At 50.1% G+C, this 13,569-nt stretch overlaps 1 protein-coding gene across 5 annotated transcripts in view; it reads right to left on the reverse strand.

Moving 5' to 3' along the window:
• GATA4 (GATA binding protein 4) overlaps nucleotides 1–13,569 on the reverse strand; it is a 73,171-nt gene that overhangs the window by 36,369 nt on the left and 23,233 nt on the right. For 2 of the 5 annotated variants that reach the window (XM_074355527.1, XM_074355529.1), the window contains exon 2: nucleotides 6,894–7,959. In XM_074355527.1, coding sequence (XP_074211628.1) covers nucleotides 6,894–7,509 — 616 coding nt within the window. In that variant the 5' untranslated portion in view covers nucleotides 7,510–7,959. Of the gene's footprint in view, nucleotides 1–6,893; nucleotides 7,960–11,563; nucleotides 12,262–13,569 lie in introns of those variants that run through there. The other 3 variants (XM_074355526.1, XM_074355530.1, XM_074355531.1) reach the window with 3 other exon arrangements.

The following is a 13,569-nucleotide window of genomic DNA, read 5'->3' on the forward strand; positions in this document are numbered from 1 at the left end:
GAAAGAATCCAACTTACTTACATATATACCTAGTGCACAGCACAAGAATATACACATACATATGTACACACACAGTGCAAGGCACAGGCGACTAGCCCTAAACTGTTGTTAGCTAGTTTCCAAACATTAATGTACCTAAACTAGTAATTCATTGTGTATAAATTACAACAGATCAGAGGTTATTCCTATTATAACTCCACTGATGTTACCTTCCCTTACCTTCTTAGAAGGAGACAAAGGAATAGCTCTGTAGTAGCCAATAAAATGTTTAAATAATCCTTCATGGAGTATGTTACGTGAGATCATGTCATGGGCCACAGAAGGTCAATGTAACAGGGTGATACCCATTCCCAGGCCACGAGAGAGCCTTGTCACTTGCACCTTACTCAGGACTGCAGGTCAGAGAAGTCATCTGCACACAAATGCTTGCAGATGTCAAAAAGGCCCTTTTAAGCTCTTAAAACAGCAGCATCCCCGGGCCTGCAAGAACCGCCCACTTCTAAAGCAAGGCAATGTTAAACCCGCGGTCCTTCTCTTCTGCAAACAGAAGCAGCGCTGCTTGCAACCTGCTTCAGCTCTAAATTCAGTACAACACAAAGGTCTTAAAGGATAGGCTGAAAAGAATTGGTTAAAAGACTCACCCTGCCCTGGAGGGAGGGAATGGGGTTTCTAACACAACCCCCTCACTGCGCTAGGTTAGCGAGTTTCTGGTGCTGGCCCCAGTACGACCTGAGGGAGAAAGGCCCACACCAGGGAAGGTCGCAGTGCGGGTGCTCATGAGGGCACGAGGAAGCCACATCAGTGAGAGGGGTGGGCACCTGACAACTGGTGACTCAGATCTGCTACCAGATAACATAACTGAGAGTAGGATAAGTGTTTTTGGTCCCCTCAGTAAAGCAATCTCCTGCTCGATAAGCAAAAATCAAAAGCCAAATTCAATAAACAACAATTCATGTTTTAAATTACCTTTCCTGTGCATCCATAAACTCTAAATATAGAAACTTTTTTTTTTTTAAATAGGAGGGAGACTTTCAGGAAATTAATTCATGAATAGTTATGTCTCTTTAAATATTTAATTGGTGTAGTATTTTTAAATTGGTAATATATTCACATGGTTCAAAATTCAAAAGATTCCATTTGCATACCCATGTCCACAGCAGCCTTATTCACAAGTCAACAGGTGGAAACAACTCAAATGTCCATGATGGATGAATAAACAAAATGCAGAACACACATACAACGGAATATTATTCAGCATTTAAAACAGGAAGGAAATCAGATCATAGGCTACCACATGGATGAACCCCGAGGACACGATGCTAAGTGAAACCAGCCAGTCACAGAAAGATGAACACTGTATGATTGCCACTTACATGAGCTTATATGTGAGTCGTCAGACTCACAGAGAACAGTGGTTACCCAGGGCTGGGCGGAGGGTGAAATCAGGAGTTGTTGTTTGATAGGTGTAGAGGTCCAGTTTTACAAAACAAAAACGTTCCGAAAATCTGTTTTCCAACACTGTGAATATACTTAACGTTGCTGAACTGGACACTTAAAAACGGTTAAGATGGTTAAAAAAATAAAACAAAGTAAATCTTAACTTTAACCTTCCAGTATTTTAAATGTGTTTTCTTGTCATTTAATGGATTAATGAGGAAGCATGGGAAGGACTATGAAAAATGGTTAAGATGGTTAAAAATTCAAAAAATTCCAAGGCATACATGGTAAAAAGTCCTTTATCCCTCACCTCTCCAGTTATTTCCAATGGGCAATCAATGTTAAAAAGTTCTTGCTAATATTTCCAGAGAGAAATTAAGTATTTTCAAATGCACATCATCTTCTCTTTTTTTAAACACAATTATCATGCTATACACACACATCCTGCAGTTATAAATGTCTCAGAGAGGATTCCATCCTATTACATAAGAAATTTCCTAATATTTCATGCCCACATGATGTCCTGTTGTTTGTATGCACCACAAGTATACAAGCAGTCCCTTAATAATGCACATTTAGATTATTTCTAATTTTTGTTGGAATAATTATTTTCAGTTACAAACAGTGCTGCAACTAATACGTGCCAGTATATTTGTAGAATAAATTCCTAGAAGTTGAATTTCTGGGTCAAGGGTATCTCCTGTGTAATTTGCCAGATATCACAAAGGGCTCTCCACAAAAGTTGTGCCAATTTACACTCCCACCCACAGGTATCAGACTTCCTTTTCCCCACACCTCAGAGTATGTTTGTTTTCTTAGCTCATTTAAGTAAAAAAAAAAAAAAAAAATAGGGAGGGATACCGAAGAAAGTGTTATCTAAAACTGTCTCCTGCGCATCACTCCACCTGAGTGCTTAGAAAGTTCCTTGCAAATGTGGCTTGACCTTTCGATGGGACACAACTGGGCAGGTGACAGATCTCACTAGAAGCAGTGACACACCCCTGGCTACCCCCACACACCTTCCCCATTTAATTGGTTCTCAACTTAGCACCACAGACCAGCCCCAAATCCAACTGACTTGCTCAGGGTGGTAACCGGAAAGTTAAACAAGTTGGTTTTCTCAAAGACGGACGAATCATTCTCTAGCCAAACAAGCTACTTAAGAGTTGATCTCACAAGGTTCCCTACAGAAATGAACTGGCTCTGAAAGCAACCAGCTTAATTGATAAGCAGTCCCCTAAAGATCCAGAAAACACTTCAGAGTTTTCCACCGACCTGCACCATAAACAAAGTCTTAGAACATCGTGAATGAGGCAAAGCTTTCAAAGAAAACATCTGGTCAACCCTGAGAGTGCTATACATACATTTCATTGTGTCATTATTTTTTTAATCAATATTTAAAATGATTCAAAATTTTTGAGATCCTTTGAAAATATAATTGCTGGCTTTACTATACAAAAGAATTGTTATTCCAAAATAAAATGTATTTTCATAGCTTTTCCAATAACATCCACCATGATGCTATTTAAGGCACAGTCACATATAATTTCGAGTTTCCTTTTCAGCCTTAAGTATTTGCAAGCATTAATTGGTACAAAAATCCACTTTATTGTGGTGTAATGTACACACAATGAAATACTCCCATTTTAATAGTACATTTCCACGAGCTCTGACAAACCCATATGGCTATGTAACACCCGTGACTGGGTTCCTTAGCAGGAAACAGCTGTGTTAACCTGCCACGGCTGTCTCACGTGCACAGGAAGCAATGGGACCCTCATCCTTGAAATGCAAGAATCCCCTGCCCCGCTCCACTGGCATCTCCGGAGGTGCTCTCAGTGCCCAGGGGCTTAGTGAGACAAGCCAGACCCCGTATTCCATTTCAACAACGACCACCCCATGTGAGAAAGGGCTCTTCTCAAATCCAGCCTCTGCTCACCTGGAGCAACACAAAAGGGCCATAGACTTTTGCCTTTAGCTAACTGTACCCATCTCTCACCCACCCTGCGGCTTCTCCAACCGAAACTGTTCCAGTGGGTTTCCCAAGGTTTCCAGAATCCTCTCCCACCTGGCTCACCCTCCCCTGAGGTCCTCCAGTCGACCTCTTGAGCAACCGTGGTGTGTGTCCCACCCAGGCGGGCAGAGGACTGCGGTAACACCCTCCTGGATCTCTGCTAAAATATTTGCTAAGTGCCCAGTGTGTGCCAGGCACTTAAGTGAGTGAGATTCTGTACCTGCCCCAGTAAGGTCACAAAATTCCATTAGTGAGGCCCAATTAGCAAATTCAACGTTGTTTCAGGGCTCATATTGAACTTGGAATGAATTGAAGTTTATATACATTGCACTCAAAGCAGAGCAATTCCTCCCAAGTGCAGAGCTTGACAGACACCCCTGCTCACTTTTATTACTTTGATTTTTGCCTTATTTCAATAACCAACAAAAGAACTCTGACAAGATGTTAAGTATTATTAATACCAACAGTGAATACTTCATAGAAAAATAAAGGTGTTCTTATTTCTCGTCATTAAAGCTAAAAACAGTTTCTAAGTTCAGGGTGAGTTAGTCTGTGTTGTTTTACCTGTGGTGACAAATACATTATTTAGACAAAAGCCATGCTGTGTTGTATTATTTCACGGGACCAGACAGTAAATGAAGGCACAAGTTTTCTTTTCCTTTTTTTTTCAAATTGCAGGTACTTTTCCTGGCAAACTTCTACTCACCCTTCAAGATCAAATAAATGCAGAGGCACCACTGAGGCAATGACCTCCAGATTCCTGCCAAGGGGAGGAAACACCACCTCTGGGTGCTCTCAGACCATCGCTGCAGCACACTGCGGGCTCACGGACACATCTTTGTGTCTGTTCAGGGTGCCCCACCATCCCCGTTTGTGGGGGACTGTCCTAGGTTTAGCCCTAAAACCCTCAAATCCTAAAAAGCTCCTCAGTCTTGAGAAAATCAGAAAAATTGGTCACTCTGCATGGTGACTCCTTAATAAGATACCATCACTTACAAGGTGCCAGAGCCAAGTACTTGACAAATATTACTTCATGTTTCTAATTTAAGGCACAAAAGGCAGTTATGACAGTCCCATTTTATAGAAAGAGAGGAGACTGAAAAAGATAAGTAACTTGCCCAAGATCGCAAGGGCACCTGGAATTGAATCTAGGTTTGCCCACGTCACACCCCCACATTGTACTGCCGTTGTAGGGCCGGGTGGCAACTCCACACAGCAAGCTCTCAGTAAATATCATGGAATCAGTCATCACTTATCAGCATCCTTCTATCACTCAGCATCAGTGAATGTGGCTGCGATGGTCCTCCAGGAAGCTACCAGGCATTCACAGGAGTGTCCATGTGACAGGAGCAATATATAAAAAGCATGCTTATATGCACAGCTCTCAACTTGCCTTTATGTAAGTGACACCTGCAGAACGTGCTGGAAGTGCGAACGCCAACAAATTCCACCTGCCTCCTGTCCCCTTACATAGGTCACATGGAATAACTTTCATAACTGGACCATTTAAAACACCTGGCTGTGTACAGAAGAGAAAATCCAACTGTTCGGCTGGAGCCAAGGGTTGTCTTCAGGTGGGACTTCCTGCTCGAGTGGGACAGAGCACAGAGCACCAGGAAGACAGACCACACTTGCCATTTGTTGACACTGGCATGTGGGAAACACCCTCCTTCCTGGTATGGGTTACATTTGAGAATTTAAATACTGTGTGGACTCCTCACACAGTATCTTTCTTTTTACATTGTTGCGGCTGCAACTCTGGTGACCACAAAGTATCCCCCATCTTTGGATTCTGAACTTCTCTTTTTTCCCTAACCAAACACCAAATTCTCAGCCCAGGATTAAATGGGTTAGGAAGCAACTTCCCCACCCCATCTCCAAGTTAAAAGAAATGGAAGTATATGGACCATTCCTCCTTCTGTTAAAACAGAAATTCAGGAGAGTTCGAAGAATGCGGGGCCGGAGCGCCCCACCCCCAACACGCCCACCTCCAGCTGCCATTGTATGGAGATGCTGCCTGCGCTATCTCTCCCAGGTCCTCGCGAGGGGCTCCGGAGTCGGGGCCCCTCCTCCCCTGTGGGTGCCGTCTGGCTCCCCCGTGATGGGGAGGGGGAAACTGGGAGCCCTAGCCCCAGCCCCAGCCCCGGCGCCACATCCACGGTTAATCAGTTTACCTGAGATGTGTATTTGGCTGGACACCCCTGGGGACCTTCCCTGGCCACCCAGGGTCAGGGGATAATTTAAAAGCTCTTCAAAGCCCTGACCATTCTCAGAGTCAGCCCAAGAATGGAAACCTGGCAGGCACAGGCTTTACTCTTCAAAGTGAGAACAAATGCGAAAGGATTTAGCACTTAGTAGGTAGTCAATAAATGTTAACTTTGTTTCTCCAGTCTGGGCTTCCCCTCCCCCACAAGAGCAGTCTCCGTCCAAACCCGATCCCGTCCCTTCCTGAAATTCCACAGGACCAGAGGTCGTTTGCATTTTGAACTAGTGCTGCCACTTCCCTTTCTCTCTCAGCACGAGGCTCAGAAGCCCTTCCTCGGACTTCATTTGGTTCATGCGTAAATCGAGGAAGGGGCACACGCTTGCCTTGCCCAGCATCTCGGGTCTGGCATTCAAAGGAGATACACAATTGTGCCCATTACGATTGTTATTTCTAACCCTAGCCCTCGGGAAGAGAGGGGGGCTCGACACATGGACCTGCAGCAAAGTCTCGATTTCAGTAGAGCATTATAAAGAAGCACCTCTGGGCTTCGAGTAGTCTCGGACACCCGCCAGGGGGGCCATACCAACGCGGCCCTGCCCGCCAATTCAGCACGAGGTCACAACATGCCCTGGCCCTGAGGCACCCGCCTGGTGCCGGCCCCAGTTCAACTCATCTCCATTAGCTGGGGTTCCTCGTTTGTTCCCGATGTGAAATCTCCCACAGGAAAATCTTCTGCCACCCCGAGGGATCCTCCAACCTGGCGGCCAAATGGCCCAGAAGACCTTGGGCCTAAGTCATGTAATCAGTTCCCTGCGGAGGACTCTGAGCGAGGGCCTGGAGGAAGCGGCAGCAGGAGCCCAGTGGTCCCAGCTCCCGGGGCGCCGCCGGCCTCCGCGGTCCCCTGCAGCTGGGCGCTGCCCGGGCGCACGGCGGCTCACTCAGACCCCGCCACGCCGCCGTCATCTCTCTCTTTCATAAAAGGATCTAGAGGGCAGGTTCGCCCCGATGTAACAGAATCTGGGCTCCTTGGAGCTGTGAACTTTATCGCCACCATCACCCCGGCCTCCAGGTTCTGTCTTCTAGTTTGCTTTCCTTGGAAACTCACACACCCCCTCCGTCCCCCTCCCGCCCCCACCCCGCCCCCGCATACTTGTGAGAAATTAAACGTCCCAACGGGGCTCAGGACAGCCTCCGTTCCGACCCCGCCCCGCCCCGGGACTCGCGCTCAGCACTCACCGAGGTTGGGGTGTCGGGCGGCAGGGTTGGCCCGGCCGGGCAGGCTGTGCAGGACCGGGCTGTCGAAGGGGCCCGCGGAGGCGGCGGCGGCCGCAGCCCAGGACGCGCCCACGTCGGCCATGTAGGCGGGGTAGGGGCTGGAGTAGGACCCCGCGAAGCCGGCTCGCCCATACTGCTCGCGGCCTGCCAGGCCCGCGCCCGCCGCCCCGCCGCTACTGCTGTAGGCCGCGGCTTCCCGGGCGGCGGCGGCCGCGGCGGCGGCGGCCAGGGACCCGGTGGTGCCCGGGAAGGAGAAGCGCGGCGACACGGGCGGCGGGGTGTAGGCGGCTCCCTCGGCTCCCGCCTGGCTCCAGCCGGGGCTGCCCTGCTGGGTCCCGGGCCCCGCGGCCGACGGCGCCGCACCCGCCGTGCCGCCCGAGGCGGCTCCGGACGCGGCGCCCCCGCCTCCGCCCTGGAGGTAGGACAGGCCGAGCACTGAGGACGGCACGCGCGGCGTGGGCACGTAGACCGGCGAGGACGCGGCGCCTGCGCCGTGCATGAAGGCGCCCGGGCCGCCCGCCTCGTAGGGCCCGGGAGGGGGGCCGTGGTTGGCGGCCATGGCCAGGCTCTGGTACATCGCCCCGCGCGCTCGCAGCTTCCGAGTCCTCGGGCCAAGAAGCAATGCGGGGAGAGGCAGTAACAACAATACAAAAATGAAAATACCGATAATGTAGAGTGAGGGGCTGTCACAAAAAACGAAGATCAAAAGTCAAAGGTTAAAAAAAAGCCAAATCCTTCAAAAACATACACTGATTAAATCCAGCACTGAGCAAAAGACTCTAGGCTCTGCTCTGGTTTACTCAGGAAAATCCCAAATAGAATTTGTGGTTGTTCCCAGAGGTGGTGGAGGAGGGGCCAAATCCACTGCAGGGCCTGACGGTCCCGAAGACGAGGGGGCGCGCCTGGGCCGGGGCCTGGGGCTCCGTGTCTTCAGGACACCTCGGCCTGGGGCGCAGGGCGCGGCAGGCTGACTCCAAGGCCGAGGGCCGGGCTGGCTCCTTCCTCCGTGATGCAGCCGCGGTAGGTCCTAAAGGGGGAACGACAAAGAGGGGGAAAAGTTCATAAGGAGTTTTCAGAGCCCACTTTCCCATAGCTTGGTTGCTTGTCCCGCCCTGCAAACAAAATCGCTACTCTTGGGGCCCACGGAGGCCACGCGGTTCCACGGGAAGCTGCTCTGCAGAGGCCGTGGGGTCTGGCTGCCCGAGGGAAGCCTCGAGGAGGAGAGCCTTTGAGGAGTGGGGCTTCCCGGTTACTGGACATGTAATTAATTACTGGTTGTGATCTTGGTCAATTTTTTTGGTGTTGCTTGTCAGTAAGGACTTCAATTTTACCGTACTTCTAGAATATTCTTGTCACAATGTTTTAAAAATCCAAGCGTTTCGGGTTTCCTTGCAGTGCCTAGGACCCAAGAAATCTCACCCTCATCTTCTCTGTTCCCCCACCTATTTCCAACTCATCTTAGCCATGAAAAAACTTTAGATTGCCCATGGAAAACAAAGACAAACTTTATAAAAAAAAAAAACCAGCAAACTAAGAGATTTTTGTTTGCAATTTTTTAAAACTATTGGCAGAGTCTAAATATTTATAAATGAGCACAGTGTCTGCTAAATCTCAGTGAAAAGGTTTGTGGAAGCTCTTACCCATACGCTAGACTGTGTGGACATCAAATCAGACAAGATATACATTTCTTGCAAATAGTTTTATTTTGGCAAGTTTGCAGATTGGATATTAAGATGAGAAACGTCAGAGGAATGTACGAAGTCACTTTACAGAACTACAGGACTCACTGGACCATTCCAATTCGTTTAATGATTTTTCATACGGAGTCACCAGTCCACCCTTGGATGGAATCAGAACACCAATGACACTGCTAGGGGGAAGAACAGTTTGTAGGACTTGATTATATCCTTGTATCCCGTGTTTTGATTTCACCAGGCAATTTCTCTGATAAAACTAAGAGCTCCATGTCCTGAAGAACAGAATACCTGCTCTCTGTTCCAGGTAATTTTCTTCACACCTCCACTAAGTAAAAGTGTCTCTCTTCACTTTACAAAAGAGGGAACTGAAGCATTGGAAAGTTTTGAAACTCCTCTAAGATCGAAGTACAATTAAAGGGAGTGGGAGACAGGATCTGTAGGGCTGCAGGGGTTTAAGTCTGTCCAGTCCATGCCCACTTTTCTCCTTAAGAAAAAGCAGCTGCTCTTAACAGTGGTTTCTTTTTGATTAATAGTAGAATTACAGAGCTATTAACTGAACTATGTACTAAATTCAGGCTCTGCCACTTACTGAATGAATGACTTTAGACACATTACTTAACCCTCTCTGGGCCTCACTTTCCTCATTTATAAAAATTCAAATATTAAAGGTAACTTATCTTGTAGGATCATTGTCAGGATAATAAATTGATACCTGTAAAGCACTTACAACAGGGTCTTACAAAACTTTTATAAGAGGCACAAGAAAATTCTACATAATTGTTGGCTATTATTGTTATTACATATTTCTAAGGTATCATAAGAAAGCATTTCAGATGTATTATGTACTCTAATAAATGGTCATCTTCATTCATGTAAAAAATTCTGGAAATGGAATCTCTAATACACACTATATCATGCTTTTCACCATTTTTGCAACATCACTAATAATAATGAATTAATAGCACTATATTATATAGTCATATGTTAACTTTTAAATGGCTTATTACTTATTTTCAAAACTACACAATAAAGTATTGGTTTGGTAAACATTTCCTTCCAATAGTAAGTCTGATTAGAGGGTAGATATAAAAAATATTTGACCCGAGATCACCAACTTTACCCTTTGAGAATGAAGACAAAATATTAATACCTATAGGAATCTCTGGGGTTCAATAAACAAATACACAGGTTTACCTTAATAAAACATTCAGTATTTAATTTTAAAATCAAATAATTGACCTATTTCATTGTATTTTCTGGTATACTCCTGCAGTGCTAAAACAAATATTGTAAGTTTCTTTTCTCACATAACTGCAGGAAAGGAAGATTTATAATTCTGTAATTCAACTTCCAATACACTTACAGATGCTAACTTAACAAGCTTTAAAAATGTAAATGCTAAAAATGCCATAAATTTAACATTTGTCTCTATTACAGCCTCTGCCTTTTAAAATGACTGTTACATTACCTCGGAATTGGATTACTGAACAATAGGAGGTGGAGAAAATACCACTCTATACCTTTCTGTTAAGATGCAAAATTAACTACTCCCTTTAAAGGACTCTCACTTGTTTCTGTAATTAAGCCTCCAAGCAGATCACCTCAGAGGGAGCAGAGCGAGCTCCTGAGAACGACGGAAGAGGTCTGGCCTCTCTATGGGACTCAGGCTTGTGCCCCAGTCTTCCCTCCCTTCCTTATCACTCACACCAGTTCACTCACACCAGTTCACCCCAAATTCACAGGCTAGCCGTCATGCTTTCTTCCCTCCTGACTTAGCCCTTTTCTGAACTATTTCTGAGAAAGCACGCCCTGAAGTTCCCGTCCATTTACAGGTCATTCCTGCTCTTTCGGCTCAGCTGGCGCCTTCGCCCTCGGCCTGCTGCATAGAAAACTGTCACCCACGAATGCGCACACTAGCCAGCAATAATGAAGCTGGCTGCTTCCGGGGACGTGGAGATTCAGAAGTGTGTGTGTCTGCATCACCCCGTCACCCCAATGCAACCTTTCGCTCTTTAAAAGCCTGGAACCTGCTCTTGCCTGCAGTTCCTTTTCTGAGAAACACAGGAAACACTTCCCCGAGGCGCTTCCCCAACCTTACCGGCAGCGCCGGCTCGGGCTCCCACCGGCCCTGGGTCCCTCACACCCCCTTCCCCCCAATCTCTAGGCCCCTCATTCTCTCAACCTGGTGGCAGTTCACCGCCTGGACATCCTCCTCTCCCCTGGGTCACCTTCCAGCCCAAAGCCAAGCGACATATTTAGTGTACCGGGGTAGCTCCCCGTGGCCAGCGGAGGGACCACGCTGCTCTCCACCGGGTTCCTGCACTCAGTTAATTTCACCCAAAGCAGGGTGGGTGGCTGGGGTCGCTAGCTTAGTGAGGGGAAGACTGGAAAGCCGGCCAGAAAGATATAAAAAGTGCAGGCGCTCAGCAGACATTTCCGACTTCGGAGCGCCTCCCCGGGCCCAAGGCCCAGTTGCGCCGCCTCCTGCCGCCACTCTGTGGCCCACGGGCGACACTCCTCCTTCTGAGTCCCTGCGTGTTCGAGCCGCCGCGCGGCCTGTCTCGGGTCAGTTGATCAGGGTGACTACTCACGGCCATCATCATCACCCAGGCCCTGGCCTGTTAGGTGCAAACAAGGGCTGGGGAATCTGCACGCGAGGGCAGCAATCAGAAACGTTCAAATTCACACAAAAAGAATCCAGAAGCACTTCTAATATCTCTCTTCGCTTCCCCGCTCCCCAAATCTTCCTTTGCTTTAAAGAAGCTGCTCAGCCAAAGTAGAACAGGCAATGGCCAAGGTTAGGGAGGGGGGAGTGACCAATGTCTCTTTTCCACCCGCTAGTTACCTCTCTACTCCTGGGCAAACAAGCCCAGAGGAGATCAGGGCTCTGCTGCTAGTGGGAAGGAGAAAGGAGAGGGATGAAAAACGCCATACCTGCCGGGGCTAGAGCTTCCTGGAGGCCGGCGCGCGTTTCCCCGGCGCGGCGGGAGCTTCGGCGGCGGCGGCGCCTCTCGCAGCCTCCCGGCCGGCCGCCTCGGAGTCCCCCAGCTCACCGCGCGGATCCCCTGGCCCCTGAGCTCCAGCTCGCGGGCGCTGACTGGCCGGAGGGAGTCACGTGCAAGGGTAGGGGGCGGGGGCGCGCCGCAGCCGCTGCACCTCCGCCGGGCGCCGGGCTGCGGGGCTCTTCAAAAAACTCCCCTAGCAGGCAAAGTCCAGGCGCAGGGATCTCCTCGGAACAGGCCACAGTGCTACCGCTGGGGCGCGGGGCTTCACCCACCGAGATCAATTCGGTTTGCGGTTTGCCCAGGGGCAACTTTATTAATGAATCCTCTCTCTCCCGCCTCCTCCTTTCTTTTCCACCTCCTCCCTCCCCCTCCCGCCTCCTGGTGGTCGGTACCTTCCGCGGCCCAGGACGCAGTGGGCGAGGGGCGGGGCTGATAGAGGGGAAGGTGACCTCTTGGGCGCGACCCCGGATCCGGAGTGGAGCAGTGAGTCACCAGGGGTGCCCGGCTGGCTGCAGGCCTCCGGGTGACAGTGAGTAGTGGGTAGTGGGGATCCTCCTAGCCCCGGACTCTGGGAAGAGACGCCAAATTTGGGATTTGTCCCCCCAGTCAGAGCTCAGAGACCGAAACCTCCCTTTCACCTTCGCAGCAGCCCAGGGAGTCCGCAAGGCGCCGGCTCCTGCGCACAGTTTTATATATTCATGTATAATGTGCCCCCTTCCATGGCGAAGCTTCCCAGGTCCTGAGGCCTCCTCCCTTCAGATCTTTACGTTTTCTCTGCAGCCTTTGGCGCCGCCGCACCAATCCAAGGGACTTGGCGAGGGCGTAGGGAGCTCGGCAGCCCAGCGGGGCTTCTCGGCCCAGAAGGCTCCTCCAGTGGCCTCAAGCCCCCCTCCCTAGAGCGACGGCGGGGAGGGTGGCAGGTCTGAGTTTGGAGTTGGCGTCAGTGCCTAGAGGCCCCAGCGCAGCGGGGCTGCGAGTCGGAGAGTCCCTCAGACAGGTCTAAAGGTTAATAGAGCAATCACAGGGCCCTATTACCGCGTAAAAATAACCCATCGATTACCGCAGCCTTCAGCTCCAGATAACAGCCGGCCGGTGGCTCTCAAGCTTTCGGTTCAGTTCCCCCCAACCCCCCCCTCCGCCCCCGCCCCAGGCAGTGTTTCTCTCCCTAGCCCAGGCTTCTCACAGCAGATTGGAGGGGTCGGGAGGGGGCCGGGATACCACCCTGCAAGAAACCTGTGCGCCTCCGAAGTAAGTGTAGGGGCGACACCCGCTTCCGCAGTCGGTAACCGGTCGTGGATTCCCGGCCTGCGCGAGGGCAATCCGGGCGCTGAGGACGAGGCTAGGACGCGGGGCTGATTGGAAGGAAACCCCCAAAGGGATCGTGGCCAATTCGTGGGGATTCTCAGGAAAATCCCGGAGGAAGGACTGAGCGCGGCTGCGCGGGGAATTCTCTTCCCTGAGCTAAAGGTGCGGAGGTCCAGATGGGCCCAAGCCGAGGAGAGAAAACTGAGGTGCCTGGCAGAGCGGCGGAAGGGCTGCGCGCGGGCTGGACGCGCGGACCGCGCTCCCCAGGCCGCTGCCCGCCTGGGCCCCTTCGCGCCCCAGAAGCTGAGGGCGGAATGCTTGGGGTCCCTTCTCCAACTTCTCCCAACTCTGCAGAATTTGGCGCTGCAGATCCTAGCCCTGGGAGCTCAAGAGGGACGAGGTCCTGAGAATCCCGGAGGCTGGTCCCGGGGAAAGGCGGTTTCGTTGGGACACTCTGATCGGTGCACTTTCAGATGCAGCCGAGAAGGGAACGGGACCCCTGCGCTGTTTGAAACCGGTCCTCATTCGCTTTGGGGCGAACGAGACAGAGCCAGGAAGCCAAAGGTCTGCTCAGGGGCCTACGAGGGCTTTCTGAAGGCTTGAAAGGCAGAGCTTGGAGGAGCTGGAAGC

Source organism: Camelus bactrianus, chromosome 31 (genome assembly GCF_048773025.1).
Source record: "Camelus bactrianus isolate YW-2024 breed Bactrian camel chromosome 31, ASM4877302v1, whole genome shotgun sequence".
Lineage (NCBI taxonomy): Eukaryota > Metazoa > Chordata > Mammalia > Artiodactyla > Camelidae > Camelus > Camelus bactrianus.